Here is a 27500-nt window from a genome sequence, read left to right as displayed (position 1 = left end):
TATATATATATATATATATATATATATATATATATATATATATATATATATATATATATATATATATATATATATATATATATATATATATATATATATACACACACACACACACACACACACAACACAGCCTGCAGCATATTTAAACTTTTTTTTTATAAAGCAAAGCACAACCTATGTATAAGAATCTTTTTATCAAATTGACTTTATATTTTTCATAAAATAAAACAAGACACAACATACATGTGTAGAGAGTATTCTTTTATTTAAAATGACTTAATGATTATATTCTTAAGTATAATCATTCTCTATATGACCCTGGCTTCCTATTCTTTCTTTTTTTTTTTTTTAGTTTGTGCTCGTTTTTTTTTTTTTATGCAACAAGGAATTGTGCATACAATATAATATGCAACACCATGGCATGGCAGAACCTTATACCTATAACCCCAGAAGTAAAAGTATCACAAGCCACGAGTCTTATGGTAGGCAATATGGTCTAAAATATAATCCTAAATAATGTACCAATTGCATGCCAGAGGTTCTAACATTTGCTGTGGATTCATTTTTTTTTTGTAAGGCTTTTTCTAAATGACATTTCTATTTGTGATAGACGATGGAAGTATACTTATTAAGTAGCTACAATATTACTCTAATATTTGCCCCCTAATTACTTATGTTGTATTGGATAAGAACATCATTCTGAAGCTAAATTTCAGGGGCCTCTGTATTATAATGCATAAGCCAAAGATTAATAATATCTTTGTATAGTCTGTAATACCTGGCACCATTGTTTACCCAGGAATCTGTTCAGTAGCAGTGAACCAAGCAAATTAAAGGCTAAGATAACATCCCTTATGGTGAGCATCTTATAACACTGTATCTTTATTCTGTGAAGAGAATACTACTACACGCAGGTTTAATATAATGATGGAAAATCTTCAATGATATGCCTGGTATAACACCCAACTTGTTTATCATAACTCCAGTAAATGGCACAAGGAAACCACCATAATATACTATATGTATCCTAAAACATCTATGAAGCTAGCCATAGATTATTTTCAGCTTCAGTGTTTAGACCTAGGAATACTCCTCCTACTAATTTAGCAGAATCATAGTCTTAATAGGTACATTCAAGATGGCTCTTAGTGATCTTTTGAGGGATGTTCTTTTTTATTTTCTTAACTGTTCATTACTATTCAGCAAATTATATCCTATATTTTTTCCATGGTTTATGACAAGCTTTCCAGTTGTTTTTCACTGATGAGTAGCATTCTGATCACTATTATTGGCCTGACATGCTAACTAATATGGGTTTCCTGCATGGGAGCTTAACCAAGTTAAGATCCTGCTAAGAAGTAAGTAATGGGAGATTAGAAAGGTTGTTACAATGACTCTCAAACACAAATGCTCCATCTTATTTGAGTGTGGGATGCACCTAATTGCTCAATCAGTAACATGCTGAACTTTGTAGGCAATTCCTAGGTTTGATCCCATACTTCATACATATTCAAGCTTCCAGATCAATAGCTTGGTATGAGTGTGTTATAATTGTGCCCATGGTTTGAGGCAATATAATCTGTGGTATGATAATGGAGATAATTCCTCACTTCGATAAACTGAGAGTGTGGATACAATGGTTAACCTTCTTGTAAAAAAAAAAGATAATATTCAAGCAATAAAATTATACTAGCAAAGGCAAGAATTTTCCTCAATTCACCATCCAAAGATAGAGAGCTAAAATTAAGATAAAGATTTGTGATTTTATTTCTTATTGCATGATATCTAAACTACATGCTTCCTTTACATATATATCAGACTGATGAGGATCACTTCTGTAAGGCATCATATGATGGCTAAGTAAGGCTGAGCAGATCTGTAATTTTCACGTTACAGTGACATTAAATTTAGTTTGGAAAAATTTATCCCTTTCAATTACCAGGAAGTGTATGTGGTGTTACAATGTTAGGAAAGTATACTTGTTAGCGTTAGGAAAAAGTGTGAGGTGTTGGAGAGTGATGTACGCAGTGTTAAGAGTGAATAACATGATGTGGAATTAAGAGAGTGTATATGGCATTAGGAGGGAAAAAGTAGTGACAGGCAAGAGTGGCAGGGTGAATCTTGGATATGTTGCAGCTGTGACTGAGATGCCATAGAAGAAAAGTGCCAAAGTCTAACACACACACACACACACACAAACACACACATCTAACATGTAACATTGCTATGAATTGCAGGCAAACACTAATAATCTATCTTCATTAGTATATCTGGTCTAGCAAGTCCACACAGTTTTTAAAAATGTAATGAATAAAATACGTTCTTCCCCAACTAAAAACAGTAAATAGCAATACAATATCAATTATCCTCCCCAGTGACAGGACTTATCTTCACCCTACTCTGCACCATAGAGCATGACAGCAGATGACAGGACTCGTGAATTACTGGAACAGCCTTAACCCACTAATTTGGAGACCTGTACCTGGTTATTTCTGGTAAAAAAAAAAAAAAAAAAAAAAAAAATTGTAATTCATTACATCAATACTTCTACACAAGGAAAAAAAAATCAGTGATATTAATTAATTTAATTAATCTAAACCCTAACCTGACCTAACTCTCAAGTGAAAATGTTAATGTTATTTCAATATCATCCCAGGACTGTACCTTTTTTTTTTTTTACGTTAGAGGATCACTGGCCAAGGGACAAAAAAAAAAAAAAATCCCACAGAGGTGCCAGTCCCGAAAGAGATGTCAAGAAAATCATCGAAAATTGAAGGATAAATGTCTTGAAATCTTCCTCTTGAAAGAGTTCAAGTCACAGAAAGGAGGAAATCCAGATACAGGCAGGGAGTTCCAGAGTTCACCAGAAAGGGATGAATGATTAAATGATACTCTGCCACACCTTCCTGTATAACAAAACACTAATAAACTCCTACAACTACTAAGTTACAGCTTGGCACTTCAAAAACCCAATGTACAAGTAGAACTAATTTCGCAGCACTAATATGGGGCACGGGCGATCATTACTAATGGTATTTTGACACTGTTCGGCACCTTTACGTCTGCCACTTGTCAAAACAAAACACAATCTCCCTCTTCTTGTGGCCTGTGTCGCTGCAGATGTGGAGATCATGAGCGCTTTCTTCTGAATTACAGGGGATACGAAAGTGAAAAAAGGGTGAAAGTGAAACCTCAAGTGAAACCTTATAAAAGAAGAATAAAATTATTGGAATATTATTGTTTGACTAAAAATTAAATGAATAGATATCAAAATTAATAAAAATAAAATAAAATAAAATAAACACTCAACAAGCTGAAGAAACAACTAAAGGATCTAATATACATACTTTAGCGGAAGAGTGAGGTATGGGGAAGGAGACTAACAAATAAGAAGAAAATCTCTTAAATACAAAGCACACAAGCTCATATCCATGCAGGAAAGAAAGGAAATAGACTAAGAACAAAAGAAGGTACCGTTGCAAAGGTTTTACCCCAAACCTGACCACTGATCTCAAAATGAATTGAGATCTGGCACCACATGCAGCTTACTAAATTCGTATTACATCCTGAAGATGTTAGAGAGAGAGAGAGAGAGAGAGAGAGAGAGAGAGAGAGAGAGAGAGAGAGAGAGAGAGAGAGAGAGAGAGAGACTACAACAATTTATCAGGCCGGATATCAACATTTTGAAGATTTTTCTTTTTTTGGTGGGAAATAAATTTACTTTCCTTCTCATAAAATTGCCAAAAACTTTATAAGCATTCGTTATCAAACTGTTCCCATGGGTAATAGAATGAAGTTAGTGCTAAAATACCTTACCTTAGTAATACAACTCGTGTAATCTAATCCTTTATATCGTAAAGCTCCATTATACTTTACCCTCTGATCCATTTAGGTTCGTGCTAACCTGTGGCTTCCGAATTAGTTATTTTGCATTTTTCTTTTCACTTTAAAGTTCAACTGACCTTCGCTTGTCAATCAATTGTAAATCTAAGGTCATGGGTGCTAGATTTGGGTATATTAGTACAATAGCACCTCACGAGTTTTCGGACTTGCACCGAGTCAGTCCAGCACAAGTTAACTTATCTAGCTACCTTGGTACAACAGTACAGTTGCTCCTACAGACGCACACCTCAGCTGTGTGCGAGCTCACTGCTGAGAGGCTTGTAATCCTATTGTTCCTATAGGTGGTTATGGATTTTTATATAGTTTCACTCAATAACTCTACACGTTTCTCGGACTTCAGAAAATGAAAACTCTCAATCCTTAACTTGAATATATGTCAGCTGCTCCCTTCTTTTATTTATTTTTGTTTTCCATTTCCATCGTTTTTTTTTTTAATTTGTCTATTTTTTTCTTTTCTGCATTTATATCCACTTACAATGACAAGTGTCAAAACGTTTGGAAACAGAGATACTAGTTTCACCGCTCGTTGTACTTTCCTTTAAGGAGGACATTCATTTACTAAAATTTACCAGTGAGAGTGAATCATTGTCACTTGGCACCAAAAGAACATCCCATTGTTGTTTTTTCCGCTTCATATGTTTTACTATTTACCACACCAGATAAGAGGGTGGTTAAATATTGGCTACCCGGGGATACAGTCAATCACTGGTTCCTATGCATTAGCAGCCAATGAATGAATGATAGGGGGAAGAAAAAGACGTATTTATTCTCCATATATTACAGTACAGTATGTTGCCATTTTATCACTCTCCTAGTTTTGTACAGTGAACTCAAAGGTTGGTTCAATGATGCACTAAATGGCTTTTCCTTATTCTGCTGTGGCAAGATAATTGCATTTTTCTATCAGGCAATACATGCATCCAGACTACATTTTGCTTGAGTATGTGTGAATAACCTAATACAAAATACTTGCATTAGTTTGATAGAGTGGGTGAAGAGAAAGCTTCAGGAGAATAAATGGAAAGGCAAAAGTCATCCTGCACATCACATTACCAACTTTCTGCCTCCACCATATGAGTATTGTGGTTAGTTCTTAACTGATGAAAAAAAAAAAATAAAATAAATAAATAAAAAAAATAACATGACATATTAGTCTGGAAGAGCAGTGGAGGTGATGTACATTAATTAGGTGTGCAAAGTCACAACATAGTCAACATACCAACATTTCCCTGTCAAAACATCACTGGACTGAGGAATTGTACTGTTAGCATCACACTGATAATTAATGAGTAATAGAACATGGCAATGAAAAGGTGCTTCTTAATGACATTTAGTTATGTCAACACTCCTAAAAAACCAGCACTAACAAGTTCAGTGATATATCTTAAACATTACACATTAATCAGATGATTGAACACATTGAAAACCACCCTGTATGCAATTCTTAATCATTTCATCAAATATGCTTCACCTATATGGGTAATGATGTTCATTTTACTGAAGTAACATTTCTTCATTCTTTGATCTAGATCATAAAGCTAACATGAAAATATACAGTATATTCATAATTGAATCAAGAGCAAAGATTTTGCAGCTGTACAGTTTTAATAGACCAATGCTGTATGAAAGAATTACCAAGCATGTTTATGCAACACACTGTCTCACAAGAGCAGAATTATATGTGGTAGGGCTATGATATCACTCATTTGCTCCAAGTAGGATTGGCTACAGATCCTCTAACCCTGGAAACAGTGATCCTTTCTTCAAAGCATTCACCTGCTCCATAGAAAGCCAAAAGTTCCTCAATTGCACGATCTTCAATCTAAAAGAAGAAAAATCATTGAAAATACACCCACACAAGCATATGCTTTTTATATTTTTTAGAGATATGGCAAGGGTTTGATTAAATGTCTAAGAGAGAGAGAGAGAGAGAGAGAGAGAGAGAGAGAGAGAGAGAGAGAGAGAGAGAGAGAGAGAGAGAGAGAGAGAGAGAGAGAGAGAGAGAGAGAGAGAGAGAGAGAGAGAGAGAGAGAGAGAGAGAGAGAGAGAGAGAGAGAGAGAGAGAGAGAGAGAGAGAGAGAGAGAGAGAGAGAGAGAGAGAGAGAGAGAGAGAGAGAGAGAGAGAGAGACACATAACTTGCTGATATGAATGGATATATTGTGGGAATAGAGTGAGGAAAGGAAGGAGAGGAGTCAAGTGACAGAAAAGAAGTAATGATATGGGAATTCTGTCAAGCTAACTATAAAAAGCTCTCAGGAAGACTTGCAATCTATCCAGTAATGCAAATGTTAAGTAATGCAAATGTTAATAAAACTTCAAAGTTACCTGAATCACTGCCAGAGGCTTTGAGAGTTCCCTTATCAAGTTATCTGAGCGAGTCTCTTCCTCCATTAGAATGTGAGTGAAACTTGGAGCAACAAAGTCACTGCTGATGGTGTCATTGGCTGGCTGGCAATTATTAGAGATGAATTGGCTGCTGTTAACAGATGTTGGAGAAGGAGTGATGGCAGACCAGGCTGTTGATTCTTGGTCCTTGAAGCTGTTGGTTGGAGTTCCATCATTCCTTGATCTGAAGAAAAAAAAAAAAAAAAAAAAAAAAAAAAAAAACTAGAAATTTAACAAATAAAAAGATGCTGCAAGAATAGTTAGATATCTGGATCTTAAGAATCTTCAGAAATTTAAGAAAACCAATTTTTCTCAACATACTCTTAAAGGTATTATATACATCAAATATATGGACACAAACTTCTTTTCAGAACTTATATGAGAAGGTTTTAGTAAGAACTCTCGGAAGCTCATAGTGTTAACTGCAATATTACAGTGGGAACAATTATCTAATGCAATACTTACCTATTTTGGGCAGTGGTTCCTCCTACACTCTTCTTGTGTTGGATTCTGATTGGAGCACTGCTCTTTACTTTTGTTATCTCAGCCATCATGATGTCTGCTAAGCTACTGCTATCATTACTGACATCCTCTGTGTCTGCTTCTGTTCCTGAGATAGCATATGAGTTATGCAGTATCTGGCCTTCAAGAACAATATACACCATTACATATAACAACCCTTTCTAAAATAAACTGAATAATGGGGTTATATCTAATAAAGAAAAATATATGTAAAAAAGTTAATGAACAAATGAAACAAGGAGAGAGAGAGAGAGAGAGAGAGAGAGAGAGAGAGAGAGAGAGAGAGAGAGAGAGAGAGAGAGAGAGAGAGAGAGAGAGAGAGAGAGAGAGAGAGAGAGAGAGAGAGAGAGAGAGAGAGAGAGAGAGAGAGAGAGAGAGAGAGAATATAATGATACACCTGTCAAATTCCATTACATGCTGATGGTCTAAATTGGTACGCTAGCAAAGCTTTATTTGTGGATGCATTGGCAGATATGAAAAAGTAAAATCACTTCACTGTGGACAGTGGAGGAGATAATTTTCTGGGGACAGGGAAAAGCTGTCCATCACATTACATTAAGTTTGCTTACTTCCACTGTACTATATTCATGACTTACTGCATCTCAGTGATGACTATTCCAAAGCATAAACATGTAAGAATATATTCCTTACCCCAGGCAGGTGCAGAAGGACCCCAAGGGCAAAGAGGCACCTTAACTTTCTCAGTTGGTGACTGGGCTTTTGCAGTCTCACTCACTAACTTCTTTCTTTGCTTCTGAGAAAGCTTTGGCATTTTGCTGAAAGAGACAAAAAATATTACACTTAGCAAGAACTTTTGTGTCTCAAGAATACTTGGAATAGGACAAAAAAAATGGAGTTCATGCAGTCAACATGGAATATACATGTACAACTTTGTAGAGTAAGCAGAGTGGAAATATCTGTTAAAAAAGGAGTGATATGTCTGGAAGAGCAGATGTATGAAATAATTCAGTAAGTGAAGAGGGGATTTTTTGAAGGATTTAAACAAATAATAAAGCTGAGGAAGTGCTGCAAGAAGCAACTGATCCAAATCAAACTAGAAGATACCATGTATGATGAAGAGCATTGTGTGGAAGATATAGTGAGGATGAAGAATGACAGGACATTGGGAAGCACAAGATGCATGCGTAGAAATGTCATGGTCATTCACAGAGAAAGCTCCAGCAAGAAATGAGCTATCTAAGACAGTGAAGGGATAGAAATGAATTGCTACAGCATATATCCTACTACAGTGGATAACTGAACATCTATTTATATATACAGTCATTCCTCGTTAACCACAGTTTCAGTTTCCACACTTTCACTTTTATACGAGTTTTCGGCAACCACAAATTATAATCACCTACTGCTCACATCACACATGCACGCCCACCACACAAGAAGTGTTCCCACACTCCACTGTTGCAGCCTGTGACCATGAGTCACTGTCCTCAGTCATACAGTAAACTCATTTGTTCCATTATCATGCATGCTGCCCCACACCACATCTTCACAACTGTATTGTATGAACATGAGCCTACAAGGAAACTGGCTGGAGACGCTCCAAAGTGTGCAAGGAAGGTGATGACACTGGAGGAGAAGGTTAACATACTAAACAAATTATGGTAAGGCATGTTTTATGCTGCTGCAGGGCAAAAGTTTCCTTCTTTACTTAAAGAAGGTTTTAGGGGCTCAGGGCTGTTCTTAAGAGGGGCACTAATTTTCCAGGAATTTTCCTTAACCATGGGTATGTCTGTTATCTAACCCCCCAAGGATAATGAGGGATGACTGTATATCACTTCAATACTCAAAAATCAAAACTCCCTAGAAAACATAGATATCAAGAAACTTAAAAGATATGCAAATAAGTGTTGAATCTTTAATATACCTGCTTCTCCCATTAAGAAATGTCTTCTGTGCTGTGGATAAGGATTCTTGAAGGCTTGGAAACTTGGGAGGAGTAATCTTGCTGACAATGCTGTGAGGTGAAAGATTTATAACAGTTATCATATCTTTGCAGGGTATTAATGAAGACACTAAGTTAAACATCTTGTGATATGAGACTAAACTTTTTATTTATTTTTTATGCAAGAGGTACTCTGGCTAAAGACAATAAAGCTGAAAAAAAAGGCCCACCAGAAGTGCCAGCCCCTTAGAGATAATTTAAAATAAAGTAAAAAATTGCATTGTAAACAAAGGCCCACCAGAAAAGCCAGCCCCTTAGAGATAATCTAAAATAAAGTAAAAAATTGCATTGGAAACACTTATATCAAAAAAATTTAAAACAACTGAAAGCTTACTGCCATCCTCACAATAATTCAAATGCTTAATAGCATCCCAACCAGTCAGCCATTCACAAGCCAGCAACTAAGGTCACAGCTGTTCATCTAATTCTGTGGATTTCTAATTCACACAGGATAACAATCGCTGATAATGACAAAATGTTTTCACTGTATTTTATCGTCTATAATGATAGTGAACTAAGTACTCACTTTGGGCATGTATCTGCATCCTGAAGACCTTGTTGTGGAGTAGCTTTTACAGACTGAGGAAAGACTAAAGAAACAGGTTCTTTTATGGGAGACTGGACGGGAGACTTGGCTGACAGAGGCTGCCCAGAAGTGCTCTTTTTTCTGGTCACTTTCTGCCATGAAGAATTGCCTGTGAACGATATCAGGAGGGAATTTTAAATTTAAAATTTTTATGAGTTTATGAGCTCCCTCAACTATACACAAGACAATTGTATTTTAAATTTAACAGAAAGAATGTTAAACTATGCAGGTTTAGTAAATAGCAAATATGACATTTATAAAACATGGAAATCCTATGGTTACAATTATGAGAGCAATGCTAACTTTTTTTGTAAGACATGATTGATATACAATTACAAAACAACATCTCCCCTCACTTGATTCAGGAAGGGTCATGCCATCTTTCTTGCTTTTGAATAGAGTTTCACTCATATCAATTGTTACTTCATTTTTGTTATTTAATTCTGTGGTTTCTCCTGCAGGAGACTGCTTTCTCTCCTCCAGGTCATCAAAACTCATGTTCTCAAATGCTTCATCCAAGTCTTTTTGATCATAATCAGAAGAGCAAACGGATGAGGAGGTGGAGGGCTTGCGGTGGCGCCCATCTCCCTGACTGTTGCGGTGCTGCCTCTTTTTTTTGCGTGCTGATCCAGGAGTGCTTCTGTTCACTGAGGATTTTTCCTCTTTTACTGTATAACAAGAGATAAGGAGTTGCAATTAAAGATGCACATTTATGGAGCCCAAGATTAATAGATATTCACTTTGTGATGCAGACAAGTTTTATTCAATGTAAATAAAATTATTAAAGTATACTTAATAAATGCATAAGCTTTTACTAACCTTTAAAAAGCAATGTGTTATCTATTTCTTCATCAGAATCTGGAAGAATGAATGGATTGTCCTCAAATACCCTCTGTAGTTCTTCTGAGTCTGGGGAAGCATCATGAGGTGTCATGATGCGATATGACATGCAGTCATTAATATTTCTGTAATATTCACTCAGTTCCTGAAGCTTTTCTTGACTCACTGAAGACAACAGTGTCCTGAAAATAGTATGCAAATTAAGTATAAACTAGTTCCAAGGTAATAACACATTTCATTTGTCTAATACTATAACAAACAAACACACACACACACACACACACACCTGCAATGATATTCAAAGTAGTTAGTGGTTAGCACTCAGCTCACAACCAAGAAGGGACGGGTTCGAATCCCGGGCACAGCGAGGCAAATGGGTGAGCCTCTTAACGTGTAACCACTGTTCACCTAGCAGCAAGTAGGTACAGGATGTAACCTGAGGGGTTGTGACCTCACTGTTCCGGTGTGTGGCGTGTAAGTGGTCTCAGTCCTAACCAAAGATTGGTCACTATGAGCTCTGAGCTTTTTCCATAGGGTAACAGCTGGCTGGGTGACCAGCAGATGGCCATAAGTGAATCACACACACACACACACACACACACACACACACACACACACACACACACACACACACACACACACACACACACACACACACACACACACACACGTATTCAAATACTCTTTCATACATAATGAACAAATAATTATTCTGCACAAGATTTGCAAAAAACTTACCCATTCTCCAACAGTGCAACTAAGTTTTGGCATATAAATTGCATTATAGTTGTCTTTAGTCCCACTGCATTGTATCTTGCTGCAAATTCTAATAGTTCTGCAGCATTTTTTAATGTCAGCAGGCCAGCAATAATACTTTCGCACAATTCTCGTAATCTTGTAATCAAAAACTGGTCAGCCACCACCAAAACATTACACAGAAATTCAATATCATGGCACTGTTTCAGCTTCTGTGAATCATCCTCATACAGATAGTCCAGAATTATAGTCAGAATACTGGTGGGGAGAGGCATGTTTATGGACTCTGATGCAGCTGTCTGAAAAACAAAAAAAGTATTTCACTAAACAGTACATAACCATACCAGATACATTCCAGTACTCATGAAAGGCATGGTCTGCTAAAGCAATGTGAAATATCCCATAAGACTAGTCATCCAAAATTTTTTTTTATCATTCTGCAAAAAAATCACATAATTCTACATACCCCCATCCATCTTGAGCCAAACATAATGTTAAAGTATTCTAATCTTGCTGCTAAAATACATTTGTGGGCTCTGATGGCATCTCCAGACTTGCTAGTCACTGTAACATCCCAAAGTTCTGGTAGGCTTTCCCGGGAATAAGTGTGTGAGTCTTCATGCCTGCAATGATATTCATTTATCAAAAGTTACAACCATTTCCAAAACTAAGTTGAAAATAATATGAAACTACCTTCAGATATTTTACTTAAATGTGCATACTTCAGATTAAAACAACTTACATAATTAAATGGATATTCATTTCTTCACTAGTTGCACCCAGCTTTTTATAGTATGCAAGTGTCTTTTCAAGTGCTGGTATTTCCAACTTCCTTGCCAAGAAGAGAATACCCTGTGAGAGGTCTGCAGGTGCCATAGTACTTTTTCCTTTTCTCTTCTTTGATCTTTCTGTCACTTTGATTTCTTCACTTTCATGGTTTGCTGAGAAACCTGACTTTTTGTTCAAATTACCATATGAATCCCAATAATTTATGTCAGAAGTATTGCCATTTATATCATTTAGATTTTTTTCAGAATTAGTAGCATTTTTGGGCAAGCCATGCTTACAAGAACCAGTATATATGAAATTCAAAACTTCTTGGAAAGCTTCTGGTTGGACATCAGTAAGAGTTATGCACTTTGCCTCTGATTCATTTTTAATATTCCAGGCATTCTGATTGCCTTCAAAATTTGCATTTGTTGTATCTTGAAGGAGGATACGGCAGAAGTAGTGGCTATGTGCTGCAAGAATGTATGAATGGGCAGGAAATCTCTGCTTCCCACAAATTATTATCACATCATGGATAGTGTCAGCTTCACATGCATTTTCCAATAAAGTGTTGAAATTATTCCTGAGAGTACTTTGACTCACTTCAGGAATATTTGAGAGAAAGCTACATGGTTCATTCTGTAATGCAGCAAAGTTTAAGCCTTTGGGATCACACATGATGGATAAAGTGCGATGCAGACCAGGGATTCGTGTGACCCGTAAAGTAATGAGAGAAGTAGTGTAGTAAGTATCTGTAATGTTCCCTGAGGTCCAGAGAGATTTGCGCAATAAGGGTTTTCCATTACCCTTCTGCATTCGAGCAGGTAAAATCACACCAGAAAAGGCTTCTCCATTACTTGTCACAATCCCAAGACACTGGGAGCTCATACAAAAATCAGCAACACTTATTTCCCTACTGATGGTGAATGTACACCGAGAGAGATGAGAGGACTGTTCTGTCCACAAGTATAAGTGCTGAGCTCCTCCTCCTGTGAGAACTGCAATTTTCAGGTCATCCCCTCCATGTTCTATTAAGCCCTTAGCACCAACTTTAGAATCAAGGTGACCACCAACACAAGCCACCTTCACAACTCCAAGCATCTTTGATGCCACTTTGCGGATCTGATATTGGTGAAGGACATAAATAGCACCGTATGATGTTGACAGTACAGTGGCTCCATCACTAGCTCCTACACAGGTAAGGTTTCCATCTTCTTTCAAAACAATGCCTGTAACATTCCTTGGAGAGATAATGGTGCATTCATTGGCATTCCTGATATGTCCCAACTGGCCTGCATTGAGACCAAAAGTGTACAATGCATGAGATGTCCAAATGACAGAATGATATTTTCCTGCATCAATGCCTGTGATGATTGTGTCCTTGTGGTCCTTGTGCCATGTTAAGACTTTTGGAGTGTAGATATGCTCTGGAGGAGGATTTATACCCAGCTGATGGTAGAAGTTACTTCCACAACTCAGGACCTGTAGTGGAAAATAGTTGTTACTATATTGTAAACTGTACTGAGGAGAGAAAATCATAGCAAACAAATTGTCCTTCATGAGGAAACTTACTATGGTAAGCGTCTTTGCTCCAAGCTTTCATCACCATATATTAAGCTTGTGCTCTAGTAGTACTGGGAATAGTGGGAGAAATAAGAGCAGGAATAAAACTACAGAAATTAAAGGAATGAAATATAATGACCATGTAAATAAAATGGATTTAGGTGCCAGCCACAATCTAAGGGACAGACCATTGAAATAAATGTAAACAATGAATATATAAATGTGGACTTAAAGAATGAAAGACAAACACATGTTGAAATATAAAACATTAACAATCCTTGCCTGTCCTGAGTCTGTCAGGAAGAGTGAGTGATGTGTCCCACTAGCAACTCTGGTTACATTGGTGTGTGTGAAAGCCTTGATGGGGCGTGGGGTGATGACTGGGGAATCGGTGTCCAGTCCCAACCGGCCACCCTGCCCATGGCCGCAAGTGTAAACTCGGCCACTTGTGGTCAGAAATAAGGTGTGAAACTTATTGAGTACCACACTATAAATCTTTTGGCCTTCACGATGGAAGCTGTCTAAACATTCTGGAGTTCCTCGAGCATGTTGACTGGCCTGCATGAAGAGTAAAGTATAGTTACAACTCTGGAGTAAAATATGGTTACACCATGGAGAGCATCTTCACTTTTGCAGGATCAAACAATAATAAAGAGGATGTTATCAGTACCTTTTGTTATTATGAAGAATTAACAAAAATTATCATCATTATCAATTACATATTTCCTTAAATATTTCACACTAAACTAAATATAAAGTCAACTTGCCTGTCCCAAATTAAAATTTGCATTGTTTCCCCAGAGATATACATGTGTTGGCAGGGAGGATGTGAAGGATATGGAGCGGGCCCGATCAAAGCTGACATGATCCAAGGGTGTGAGGGCATCATTGTCTAAGGTGGAGGTGCTGCTGCCAGCCTGGTAATAAATATATTGTTCACACTGGCTGCAGGTACATGGAAGAGGGAATGCAAAAAACTAAAAAAGTCAAACAAAAAATCTTGTAAAATATTTTCACATCTCTGAATTGACTCTGCAGTTTGCTTGTCACATTCCAGTCTTGTCACTCTCCTCTGTCTCCTTTCCTCTTAGGTTCATAATTTGAAGTCAACCAATCAGGTTCCATCTGTTGTATTTTAAGACCAGCAGTGAGCCACCCCTGCTACCCACATGGCCATGTTTCAAATCTGAGTCCAGTAGAAAGCCAGACTATGAATGGGTGCCACATTCACTTCTCCACACACATCAATGTGTGCCAGAAGGGCAAAGCTGGTGTGGCTACATCTTGAAGCCCATGGTCTCAACCCTTACAAAGTAAAGGTAACATGATAAACATTTGCCAAATTACCCATTATATTGAAAATATTTGCATGAATTCCACTTCATTCTCTCCTTCATTTCTCTAATTATAATGCTGTTTAATGTGAACACAATGCATTCATATATACTACTGATATATTTATGTTGATTTATGTTAAAAACAATTGCAACACTATCCTAACCAACAAAGCTCAATGCTGCAAATGGATAATCATTTTGGGGATTATCTGTGACACTGGCCTAGAAGTTTATTGACAAATCATAATTAGATGATGGATATTCCCACAAAATGGCTTCTACAGTAGAGCTTTGGAGACAAGGGAGTCCAAGAGTTACTGGTGATTTACACCAAAACAAAGATCACCATAAAAAGAGATAATTAAATTATGCATGGAAGAAGCTCATCATTATCATCATTATCATTTACCATATGCTAAATACATAATTTACCACTTTAGAAAACAAGTATCACCAGCAGAATGTATGAGAATGCTACCTGCTTCAGTATAGCATCATATTTGATTGTACTGTATCAACTGGTAATGCATGTTTATGTTTATGGAATGTAACATGAACTTGTGTAAAATATTAATCTACATTTTTTTTTCATTTGTTGTTTTCCTTTCTTTAGGCAATGTTTTTCTAAATAAATATAGGGCAATAATTTAGCTGTGTTATAATAAAAATTTAGTTACCAATACCAATTCTGATTTATACAACAGAGAAATGAATTTCAATCCACCTGAATGAGCGTGCAGGCGGCATCAATGTGGCCATGGAAGAGAGCACGATGCAGAGGAGTGTAGCCACTTTCCCAGTCCCTCTGGTTCAAAGGAGCACCCTGAGACACCAGCCATTTAACAACCTGTAAATAAAAATATAGAAATAGCTTTATTTCTCATACACACATGTACACACTCAAAAAAAAAAAAAAAAAAAAAAAAAAAAAAAAAAAAAAAAAAAAAAAAAAAAAAAAGTCTCACACATGTACACACTCAGAAAAAGTAACATTACAGTGGGGTATAATGAGTTTCATAGTAAACAACCTGGTAGTCTTGCCATGGTTGCTAAGCGTGCTCGACTAAGCTTGTGTTTCATGAAGCATTACTGTGGCAGCTCAAATCCTATTGCTTCATTTATGAATGCCACTCACTTGGTTCATGTAGGTGCACCTACACTAAACACACGCAGGGATGAGTAGCCTGTTATCATTGGATATGTTCTTGGTGCTAGTCTGCATCATGCTGAATGTATAACAATACTTTTGAAGTGTGTATTCTGCATGATAGTAAATGTGAGTGTGTACATGGGGAATACAGTCTTGGTTATAACCCTTTAGGATGCTGTTGACCTGATATATAAGTGATTGTTATTATTACGGTATTTGTAATTATAAAATAGGTTAACATTTTCTAGACAATTCTCTCCATTCATATATTACAAAATGCAACACAGTCCCGCAAAGAACTCTTGAGTAAGACAGGAAATTTTGTGCCAACCTTTCTCTTGCCACAGGAAGCTGCAGTATGAAGAGCTGTCTTCCCTGTAGTGTCAGTCACTGAGTAGCAGCGCTGACATAGGTTCTGGAAGCATGGACTTTATAGTAGCTTTTCAAAGTCCTTCACCTACAGGCTTTGTAGCAATCACTGCATTATCTATATTTTATCTACAACATAACATCTAAAAGGCAAAAATTTCTGATTTTTTTGTCTGATGAAAATATGGATCATATGTGTAAGTCATGAGTTGCTTTGTTATTTTTTATCTTATAAAGGGCTCACTATATAAGTTTGCCACATTGGCACAAAATGTATTCCACTATTCATAGATGTGGGATAGAATGCACCAGTGCAGCTTATATGCATCAGGCAACATGAGTGAGTAATTATTGAGGTAGAGGATGTTTTCTTAACTCAGTCCTCTCTTGGCTGCTGATGTATGTGGTCAAGTTTATCTTTTGTCCCCATCTCTGCCATGTCAATTCTCCACCTTTTTCAACTGCCTCAATCGTTAGTGTTTCTCCCTTTATTAAGAGCAAGAATAAGACTCTGTCTGCCTATCTATTTTCTTTCACAAATACCAGTCAGCATAAGGTGGAACAATGAAAACTCAAAATTGTTGGCAGGAGTTAATGAGTGACTTGTGACAAATTGGGTGAAGTTTTGCCCTAATAGTGATATCTCTGTCCTCAACATCTGGCAAGCTAGTGAACCCAAACCATAGTCTTTCAGCTTCTGGATTTGAGAAAGTATGAGGACTGTATCAATGAAAATCAACACAAAACTGCATGCAATCTTTCAACTCACCTTCAAATAAGCAATGGCCTGGGTCTCAGTGCCTCTTATAATTGCTGCTGTGATTTGGGCCCCATGCTGCCGGGACCGACACCCTTGTGTGCATTCGTTGTCTTCATGGCGGCCCATTGTCAGCCACAATCTTCACCAACTGGTAGAAGATTGTCAGGATTCTCCCGGGCAATAATTTTTCATATAATGATGCTTGTGGACTATTTTCTGCAACTACATTCTATGCACTATTGTTGTCAAATACAAAATACACCATCTTGTCATAGAACTTTGTTAAAAAATATAGCAAAAATATACATTTGTTAAATTCACAGCCTTGAATATGAAAGACGACGAGTTGGCACACTGAGTTACTTGTTTAACCATTGAACTGTATTTGCACTAATGCACAGATATGTATCGTGAATGCACTTTCAATTTAACTTGCATATATATGGTATTTCTGCTTTCCATTAATGTTTCATAATTAACACACACACACACACACACACACACACACAAACAAAAAAAAAAAAATTTTAGTAATGTACTGTTTATAACTACACAAATGGATGGTAATTAAGCCTTTCACTTTTCTATTCCACTAAGGGCTTTTACTTATAAAAACATACGTAGGAGGTATTAAGATTAACACAGCAGACATAAAATATTGCAGAAACTGTTCCCTTGTTAATACAGTCAGGCAGTTTTCCCTGCACTTCAGTCCCAGTGATAAGTGAGCATCGGGGAGCTTTTCCTCACCACTGAGCCCCCCACATAAGGGAGCTCATGTGTACTCCCCTGCTCTCAGGTAGCCATGATTGCAGTTGAGGCCTGGAAAGGAAATTATTACAAGACTAGTCAGATTATGCAAAGATGCCCTAATCTCCAGCTAGATCTACAAATCCCTCAGTAAACAAGAGAACATCATTATGTTTGTTTAAATATTATGATGAGAAGCTTGTAGGAGTCACACAGAGCACAGAGGATATTTGGTTAAATCTTCAAAACTAGTTACCAACACTATCATTGATTTCTATGGGATAAAAAGAAAAGTTTTACGTAATGAGATCTAAGAGGAGAGAAGTGAATAACATTGAAAATTAAATGGATTTTATAATATCTAAGTCCAATTATGAGCATAATGAGAATATGCAGGTGATTATTACTTCTCGGAACTCCTAACATATGGTCTTACTTAAATTTCAAGGATATGCCAAAAATAAACTCTGTTTTGAACACAATTACAGGTGCCTCTAAATCATAAACAGCTCTTGTGGTTTCTGCAAGATCTATCGACAAGTAAGGATGAGAATATCCTATTGGCCTGCCTGCCCTTGAGAGCCAAAATCCACAGGAAGTCAATCAAGCATTCCAGGCAAGGAGTGCTCAAGCGGAAGAATGATGGCAACATCCCTAAAGCATTACTCGACCTTGACGGACAACAAATACTGTGATGTCAGTGAAATTAAAAAGAACCTCCCACCTACACCCGCTACAATGAACAACACCCTAACTTCACCAGCCACACTCTCGGGACAGCAGCTTATAGAGGCTCGGACTTACTAAGGCATCGAAGAGGGAGGCGTCCTTGAACACATTCACATGGACAGGGCAGGGTGTTCTGTCCATCTGTAGGCGAAGGTGTCAGACAAGGTGTTTTTCATTCCCCGTCTCGTGGAGGACGTCCTGCGTGTTGACAACTCATCTGATGATGATGATGATTTTTGTATTTGTGGTGGTCTTTATAACGGTTCGCCACAAACTAACCGGACCGCCACAAGACTCGGACCACAAGATAACATTTCGGGCCACAATAGTGGACCAACTCGGACCAGACCTAGATATGAATAAATAAAACAAAAGGTAGAAACAAAAGCTTTGAAACAATAAAATTCACGCATTCAAGAAAGTGTTTCCAATCCATTATTAACATGAAAACGTAAAACAAGGTTAAAAGAAAATTAAGATTAAAATGTAGTAGTTGAAAAATAAAAGTATAAAAGCTTTAAAACAATAAGATTCATACAACCAATAAACTGTATGCAATTCATTATTAACAAACCTAAAATTACAAAAACTGGGCTGGGCACGAGTGAGGGAGAGATGATTCGGGCGATTCACCTAAGATCTGGATCTTGAGTTCGAATTGGAATAAACGTTGGTTCAAGTTTGTAATAAAAATGGCCAGAGTTGGTCGTTCAGAATGGTCCGAATTTGTTGAAGTTGGTAATTCTGAATGGTCCGAATTGGTATTTCAGAATAAAACAGAGTTGGACCTACCCATTCTTGTGGCCGATGATTAGACATGAGATAATAACAGTCTTTGTCTTGTGGCTGTACAGTTCTGCCAACTTGCGAGTAACATGATTACTTCATGCTACCTATTAAAATTCTTCGCAATGATGTTTTCCATGCCCTCACTGGCCTAAACACTCGGAAGGCTTATGGACCTGATGGGGTCCCTCCCATTGTTCTCCGAAACTGTGCCTCCGTGCTTGCACCCTGCCTAGTCAAACTCTTTCAGCTCTATCTGTCAACATCTACCTTACCTTCTTGCTGGAAGTTTGCCTACATTCAGCTTGTTCCTAAAAAGGATGACCGTTCTAATCCCTCAAACTATCGTCCTATTGCTTTAATTTCCTGTCTATCTAAAGTTTTTGAATCTATCCTCAACAGGAAGATTCTTAAACATTTATCACTTCACAACCTTCTATCTAATCGCCAGTATGTGTTCCGTCAAGGCCGCTGACTTTCCTTACTGAGTCTTGGTCATCCTCTTTTAGAGATTTTGGTGAAACTTTTGCTGTTGCCTTGGACATATCAAAAGCTTTTGATAGAGTCTGGCACAAAGCTTTGATTTCCAAACTACCCTCCTACGGCTTCTATCCTTCTCTGTGTAACTTCATCTCAAGTTTCCTTTCTGACCATTCTGTTGCTGCTGTGGTAGACGGTCACTGTTATTCTCCTAAATCTATTAACAGTGGTGTTCCTCAGGGTTCTGTCCTGTCACCCACTCTCTTTTTCTTATTCATTAATGACCTTCTAAACCATACTTCTTGTCCTATCCACTAATATGCTGATGATACTACCCTGCACTTTTCCACGTCTTTTCATAGACGTCCAACCCTTCAGGAGGTAAACATTTCACGCAGGGAAGCCACAGAACGCTTGACTTCTGATCTTTCTAAAATTTCTGATTGGGGCAGAGCAAACTTGGTATTCTTCAATATCTCAAAAACTCAATTCCTCCATCTATCAACTCGACACAACCTTCCAGACAACTATCCCCTCTTCTTCAGTGACACTCAAATATCCCTCCTCTTCTACATTGAACATCCTCGGTCTGTCCTTTACTTATAATCTGAACTGGAAACTTCACATCTCATCTCTAGCTAAAATAGCTTCTATGAAGTTAGGTGTTCTGAGACGTCTCCGCTAGTTTTTCTCATCCCCCAGCTGCTAACTCTGTACAAGGGCCTTATCCGTCCATGTATGGAGTATGCTTCACATGTCTGGGGTGGTTCCACTCATACTGCTCTTCTAGACAGTGTGGAATCAAAAGCTTTTCGTCATCAACTCCTCTCCTCTAACTGACTGTCTTCAGCCTCTCTCTCACCGCCGCAATGTTGCATCTCTAGCTGTCTTCTACCGCTATTTTCATGCTAACTGCTCTTCAGATCTTGCTAACTGCATGCCTCCCCTCCTCCCGCGGCCTCGCTGCACAAGACTTTCTTCTTTCTCTCACCCCTGTTCTGTCCACCCCTCTAACACAAGAGTTAACTAGTATTCTCAATCATTCATCCCTTTCTCTGGTAAACTCTGGAACTCCCTGCCTGCTTCTGTATTTCCACCTTCCTACGACTTGAATTCCTACAAGAGGGAGGTTTCAAGACACTTATCCATCAATTTTTGACTACTGCTTTGACCCTTTTATGGGACTGGCATTTCAGTGGGCATTTTTTATATTAAATTTTTGTTGCCCTTGGCCAGTGTCCTCTTACAAAAAAAAAAAAAAGCTTCTGCAATGAACTTTTTTCTTTGTCTTAGTCTTAAGTCCTCTGTCTAGAATGGATTACCTAGTTATCAGATTTTGAGTGACTGCCAGGAAACTGAGGGAAAATATGAAAAGGTGGGAGTGTGTAAGTTAATCGTCTTCTGATTATAAATGTACATCCTGTAAATATATTTCTTGTAATTTTATAGCATGTCGTTAATACTGAAAATGTATACCACTGTATTTCTCACGCCTTTGAGAGATAAGAGTCTGACAGGCGTCTTAATTTGCTGTGCTACATGTGAAATGCAACATTACATCACTGTCTCGTATAAAATCAAATCAGTCCACTACAATGGTGTGTTTATTACTGTTTTCCTCGTCATCGTTTTCTTCTTATGCCACAGGAGGGGTTTTCAAACTGGGGTACGCGTACCACTAGGGATATGTGAGAGGATTTTTGGGATTACGTAACAGGACCTGGACTGAATCATGAACTTACAGACAATTTTTCTTGTAATTACGTCGAGTGCTTCTGATGAATTCATGGGAATATCTAATAATAATTTTTTCTGACTGTATTCTGGATAACGAGCACAGGACCAATACTGAAGGACTTTAAGGGGTACATAAGATTAAAAAGTTGAAAATCCTTGTGCTATAGCTTTGTAATTAATTTCTTGCAGTGGTTTGCCTCAACAACGGAAGCTTTTTCAAATCTACTTTAGTGCATAAGGTATAGAGTTACAGCAGTCCAGGCTTTTTATTTATTTATTTATTCTATTTTATTTTATTTATTTATTTTTTGTTAGTGTATATCGTTACTGTTCTTTCCTAGTCTTTTAAGCAAAGAACATATTCCAATTATCAGATAAAAATTTAAAATTGAAATGTTTTAACTTTTTAACAAAGATCCATATTTGTACATAAAATAAAATATTTTTTGAATAAAAAAATTCCTCTATGACTACAGATGATTAAATCATGATAAGTAGAAGGATGTTAATATAGAAAGTATATATCAATCGACAATTATCTGATGAAAAATTTCAAATTGAAAAAAGTTAACTTTTTTTTTAGGGTCTGTGTCTGTACAAGATAAAAAAAAAAAAAAAATTGCGATTAAAAATTTTCCTCTTAGATTACAGATGATTAAATCGTGAAAAGTAGAAGAAAAGAGAAAAGAAAAAGAAAAAATCTCTCTCTCTCTCTCTCTCTCTCTCTCTCTCTCTCTCTCTCTCTCTCTCTCTCTCTCTCTCTCTCTCTCTCTCTCTCTCTCTCTCTCTCTCTCTCTCTCTCTCTCAATTGAAAAAATGTACTATTTTTTAGTGTCAACTTTTTTTTTTTTTTTTTTTTTTAAGTAAAGTATGCGTATTATCTACGTGCCACTCCTGAGAAGTCTACAGAATATTTAACACATGAACAATGGTTCTTCTTTAAGAAATTTAAAGTTGATTTTTTTAAACTTTTTTTTTTGACTAAGGCCCGTACCTATATATATATATATATATATATATATATATATATATATATATATATATATATATATATATATATATATATATATATATATATATATATATATATATATATATATATACTGAAGTGGTGTTTGCTTTCCCGCGTGCTGACTGAGCATTCTGAAAGTACGAAATATGCAGATTTTTATAATCATGATATACAAGCTTAATATAGCCATGTAGGTTAGCTTGATATTAAACTAGGCAGTTGTATGGAGTAGTGCCGCATAAAAAAAGAAAAAAAAAAAAAACGAAGGAAACTATCAGAGTGCGCTGCTGTGCGTGGTGGTCTTACAGGTCACGTGCAGTTTCCCGGCTGGAAGGACATGACCTGAGACTTTTGTCTTTTGAACTTTTGGATTATAGTATTTTGCTGATAATTTTTAAAGCAAATGTTTTTTTTGTTTTAATCTTGCTATTTCTTCAGCTGAGTTGTATCCAGGATTTCGCGTTAGGTAAAGTTATTTTTGTCCCCAAAGCTGACTTTAATGCTGTGATAAAAGCAAGACAACTAGATAAACAGAGACAGCCAGTCAGGCAAACAAACAGACTGGACACATTAATTAATACAAATTCTGTATTCGTATTTTTCATATTACTATTTACGCAGTAGTAATAACAAATAATAATATCGAAAGTTGAATTAATTTTTAGGTTTTCATCATGAAAACTTAAAGATTTCAAAATAGGTTCTGGCATATTTTTTCTTACTTTACTGTCTGCATGCACAGTAGATTATCAACTATCACCAGATGCTAAGCGGCCCTTACACTACCAAATATGTTTCCCAGATCTGATGTTTGATCATACAGTTTCAGTGTGTGTGGGCAATTTCAAAAGCATGACTAACATGTTTGGCGAAGATTAAACAAATCTGATATTCTCTCGTCCAACATGAATGATTTAACAGTGTGTGGCCAAACATGCTCAGCAGGGCAGTGACAGCCATGGTGAGCATATCTGAAAAGGAAAACGGGACACCTACGAGAGGTTTTTCTCCTTCTCCGATAGCCAGATGTCGTTGCAACAAGAAGTTTGGTCACCTGTCGCATGTTTCATGCTCGCAGCTCCTAAGACAGTTCCGAAAAAACTCCTTCTGTAGTTCCCCAAAATATGTTAATTTATAGTGTTTGTCGCTTTGGATATAATAAAAAAAAAGTCTACATAATGTCACAGATTTGATAAAAAAAAAAAAAAAAATAAAGTAAATAAATACCCGTACTCGTCGCGGTGAATTTCCCTCCTCCCTACCAGATGTCCGTAGTAGGAACAATCCTCTCCTACCACCTCCCGCACCCCATTCTTGACGAAATTACTTGTTTTATTCCTTCTAGAGCACCCATGCAATGACATATGAGAGCTGGCGGTCATCTCTTTCTCCTATGGAATTATCTTTGTTTGAAAATTGATGGGTACGAAGAGGAATTGAATTTTGTGCTGTTCCTTAAAGTAAGAGAGAGAGAGAGAGAGAGAGAGAGAGAGAGAGAGAGAGAGAGAGAGAGAGAGAGAGAGAGAGAGAGAGAGAGAGACGTATAGAAAATAAAATTTTAAATCTTCATAAAAAAAAGGTGATCACATCATATTGATCTCTGAATGATTTCATCAGACCTTGCAGCCAGATATATAGTCATTGAGTCATCTTTTCCGTCCTTAATCAATGTTGCGTGTTGCCCTCTAGCGGCTAAAGGGGGAACTATGTTGTTTATGCATGTTGCCATGGATACCTTTCACGGTCGGTGACCCAAACAAACATCGACTGGAGTATCTGCTGCGATATTCTTCACATTACGGCTCTTTCTGGGCAGTGGGCGTGGCCTTAGGGACATCATCATGAGCGCAGACGTATCGCATGCGCTTATTAATATTCCTCACTGAGAAAAATATCAATAAGCGGCATTGTGTCTTTTGATGTGTTGCGAAAAGTGAAAAAAAAAAAGTGGGTAAATACGTGACGGCTAAGGAGCAGGTGGTGGACCACGTGATGGGACGCCACTGAACGATGCTTTAGGGAAGACACGGAAGTTCTTACGAGACGTTTGATGACTGGCCCTTATTGATGCCTCGACTCTGACCGATCTATGGACAAAGAGAAACGGGGGGATGGGGGGTCAAGTGGAGGCCATTGTGCTTTCCCCCGCCCCTGGGGAGGAGGAGGCCACGCAGGACGGGGGGTTTCAGGAGAGGCCAGACCAGGAGCTTTGGCGTCAAGGTGACCAAGAGGAAAAGGACCCACAGGAAGGGCAAGACTCCCAAGTGTCTGGGAAGGACGATGGAGGAAAGAAGGAAAAGGAGGACACAGGGGGCGGCAACGGTGAGGACAGTAAGGATGCTGAAGATAAAGCAAGACAGGATGGGGATTCCAACAATGCAGGACGGGCAGAATTCGACGGAGGGAAGGTCACGGAGGGCACTGCCAAAGGTGAGTGTGCAGCAGTGCCAGTGGTAAGGGTGGCGGGTGGTGGGCGGGGGCGGGTCATGAAGAAGGGCGGGACCTGATTGGTGGGCGGGGCGACCTCGGGCGGAAGTGTGGGCTGAGTGATCCAGGCCCGCTCAGTCCAGCTACTGGGAGGCAGGCAGTGATACCAAGCCCGGACATCACCGCCGCTGCCATCTCCCTGGGTAATTCTATTCAGCCTTACTGACGACGGCGACACAAGACGTTTTCTGAGTCGAGACAAAAGCAGGAAAACGAAAATATAGCACACTGACATGAGTCACATGCACCAAATTTCTTTTAGACAGATTAATTAATCCGCAATATCCGGATTCTTATCGAATATCTTTTTAACTTAATATTTCCACAGTTTTTTTTTTTTTGCACCTATTGCACAGCAGTGGCATGCTGCAATAAGAAGCACCGAGAGGCAGCATTTCCCTGCCAAAGCAGTTGTGAGAAAATAAAAGGAAGTTCCTGGATTACCACACCGAATTTTGTATCAATAAATGTAGTATACATTATATATACATAAAAAAAAAAAAAAAAACGTACACATTTTCTCTGCAAACCGTACAATTAAAGAAAAGAATGTGGTCAACATATAAATGCGGATCCTTGCAAAGCTGCAATCAGTTACACCGTGGCCCAAGGCTTACCTGTTTCCAAAGTTCAATTTGAATTTGTTAATAAGTTTGTTTTTGAGATATAATGCGGATAAACAAACAAACTTACAGGATGCATGGGGTGAATACAGAACCTCAAACGTAACTTTCATAGATAATAATAGTAATAATAATAACAACAGTGCTTAAACTGACACTACTTTTTATTTTCTCTTAATTACCTCCAAGATGAGAGTAACAAAAAGCCCGCCTTGGAAGATCGCTCTGGGAACAAGAAACGGAAAGGGAGTGGAGGCAGAGACGACAAGCCTCACTCTGTTGAGATCAGGATCCATCCTCCCAACGCCAAGCGCATATCCACCTCCAAAAGGCAAGCCACAAATACAAAAAACGCAAACACCGCTCAGAAGAAGGTGCCCAGCAGCAGTTTGAAGCCGTCCAAGATGCGAGACGGCGAGGAGAGGGGGTCCAAACTTCCATCGCCCGAGCGAGGGTCACGCGGTGCTTCTCCGGAACAAGGGCGCAACAAGTATTTTGTTTTTTCTCAGTATAATGAAATTTCTAGGCATAAACGTGGAATTAAACACTGTTTTCTGGTTAAAAAGCTGTGTTCTAAATTTTTACATTTAATTTTCCGCGCACAGATCTCCTGGCAGCGGGCGCGCCTCGCCTCACGGAGGGCGCCAGGGCTCAGACGTGGATGAGAAGGCCAAGTCCATCATCAGCAAGACCTCGGATTCAGATAAGGTGAGTGCGACCACTTCTGGATTTGCCTTAAATTGGATTTAACTATCTTTATGTTCACTATATATATATGTAAATTGTAGGTAAGCAGTATTTAGAAAAGAAATATTTAGTAGCCATAAAAAAAAAGAAAAAATCCAGCGAAACAATGTAGAAGGTAACAGAAACACGACAAACTCCCGCTCAGCTGATGGAATCTTTCATGGGGCAGGACGCCGAGGAGAGCAATAAGAACAAGACCAACACTGGCGGCGGCGGCGGCGGCGGCGAGGTCCCTAGAGATGCACCACCCGCTTCCCACCCGAGGAAGCCGCCCGTGGAGGATAGGGCGTTGCAGGCCATCCTCGCCGCCCGCAGGAGGAGCCTTGAGAACGCTGGCAAGGCTGAGCCGGTTGGTGGATGTGTGAATGGCGGTGGATGAGTGAATGTGGGTGTGAGCGTGGATGTGTCATGACTTGCAAGTCTAAATGAACTGATGATAAGTGAGCGACAGTGACGCACGTGTGTGAATCCAATTACTCTATTCAGTGAGTAGCAAGGGATTAGGTAGAGATAATCGTAATGGATGTGGTGGCTGGATGAGGGATGATTAATTAGAGCATTTTAAGCGTGAGTGGAATCAGCTGACATGAAGCACCCAACTCAAGTGTTTGACAAGGGCTTTTGAGAGCCTTGAAGTAGCGAATGAAGCGTGATGATTCATATAAGGTTTACAAGGAGCGATAAGCTGTCGCGTGCATCATATTGTAGAGAGTGAAGCGGGCTATCTTTAATCTCCTCGAGATAAAACACATACTAGAAAGGGAAGCATACAATTAAGAATCTAAGAACAAGGATGAGGACGTAGAAGAAAAGAGATGCAATTGAAAAGATAACAGAACGACGCTGGATTCACGAGACAGCGTGCTTAATGGTCGGCAATGTTTATAAGAGAAAATATTCGGTAATTTCAGATGTGGATAAAAGAACCACGCATTACTGAATAAATGGGGAAGTGAGTGAGTGAAGAGAAGAAAGAGTGTGGGCAGTGCGTGGGAACGAGAATGAGACCTGTAGGCGTGTGTGATGAGTGTGAGTGTATGATGAGTATGGGTATAAGGAGGAGCAGATTTGGGTAGGTTTAGGGACTGATGGTTGTAGATGAGGGAGAATGAATGTATGATGAGTGTGGGTGTATGATGGGTATGGCGTAAGTTTGGGTAGGTGTAAAAAAAGTTTTTTTCCTCACATTACAAAGTTGAAAATAAGAAGAGTATAAGAATAAGTCGCACAAAAAGTTTATAGGAAT

At 38.2% G+C, this 27500-nt stretch overlaps 3 protein-coding genes across 10 annotated transcripts in view; 1 reads left to right on the top strand and 2 right to left on the bottom strand.

The window, feature by feature from the left end:
- LOC135104293 (UNC93-like protein MFSD11) overlaps nucleotides 1-3159 on the bottom strand; it is a 50042-nt gene extending 46883 nt beyond the window's left edge. The window contains exon 1 of one of the 5 annotated variants that reach the window (XM_064011537.1): nucleotides 3055-3159. The gene's annotated coding sequence lies outside the window, so the exon portion shown is untranslated. Of the gene's footprint in view, nucleotides 1-2902 lie in introns of all 5 variants that reach the window. The other 4 variants (XM_064011528.1, XM_064011546.1, XM_064011523.1 and 1 more) reach the window with 4 other exon arrangements.
- A 1506-nt stretch (nucleotides 3160-4665) lies between these two features.
- LOC135104284 (inhibitor of Bruton tyrosine kinase-like) lies at nucleotides 4666-18625 on the bottom strand. The gene is made up of 17 exons (XM_064011501.1): nucleotides 18458-18625; nucleotides 16913-17725; nucleotides 16106-16189; nucleotides 15349-15471; nucleotides 14055-14204; nucleotides 13570-13845; nucleotides 11699-13206; nucleotides 11423-11579; nucleotides 10939-11255; nucleotides 10180-10382; nucleotides 9717-10028; nucleotides 9301-9469; nucleotides 8697-8786; nucleotides 7463-7587; nucleotides 6755-6899; nucleotides 6230-6473; nucleotides 4666-5725 (listed from the first exon to the last, which is right to left on the bottom strand). The coding sequence occupies exons 2-17, from the start codon at nucleotides 17027-17029 to the stop codon at nucleotides 5606-5608; spliced, it is 4140 nt and encodes a 1379-aa protein (XP_063867571.1). The 5' UTR covers nucleotides 17030-17725; nucleotides 18458-18625; the 3' UTR covers nucleotides 4666-5605.
- A 5451-nt stretch (nucleotides 18626-24076) lies between these two features.
- The window catches only part of LOC135104243 (uncharacterized), a 46000-nt gene continuing 42576 nt past the window's right edge, over nucleotides 24077-27500 (top strand). The window contains exons 1-4 of one of the 4 annotated variants that reach the window (XM_064011417.1): nucleotides 24077-24827; nucleotides 25697-25997; nucleotides 26113-26215; nucleotides 26400-26603. In XM_064011417.1, the coding sequence (XP_063867487.1) occupies nucleotides 24509-24827; nucleotides 25697-25997; nucleotides 26113-26215; nucleotides 26400-26603 (927 nt within the window). In that variant the 5' untranslated portion in view covers nucleotides 24077-24508. The remainder of the gene's footprint in view (nucleotides 24828-25696; nucleotides 25998-26112; nucleotides 26216-26399; nucleotides 26604-27500) is intronic. The other 3 variants (XM_064011427.1, XM_064011433.1, XM_064011441.1) reach the window with 3 other exon arrangements.

Source organism: Scylla paramamosain, chromosome 1, assembly GCF_035594125.1.
Source record: "Scylla paramamosain isolate STU-SP2022 chromosome 1, ASM3559412v1, whole genome shotgun sequence".
NCBI lineage: Eukaryota > Metazoa > Arthropoda > Malacostraca > Decapoda > Portunidae > Scylla > Scylla paramamosain.
Note: the sequence above shows the minus strand (reverse complement) of the source record. Positions and strands in the feature narration are given on the sequence as shown.

What these genes read in the sequence shown, in the direction of transcription:
- LOC135104284 (XM_064011501.1), bottom strand. Translation starts at nt 17,029, where the DNA reads ATGGGCCGCCATGAAGACAACGAATGCACACAAGGGTGTCGGTCCCGG. An exon ending in TCCTGACAGACTCAGGACAG is followed by an intron (nt 13,207 to 13,569) that starts GCAAGGATTGTT and finishes TTTCCACTACAG; the next exon opens with GTCCTGAGTTGTGGAAGTAA. An exon ending in TCCTTCTGCACCTGCCTGGG is followed by an intron (nt 6,900 to 7,462) that starts GTAAGGAATATA and finishes ATGCTATCTCAG; the next exon opens with GAACAGAAGCAGACACAGAG.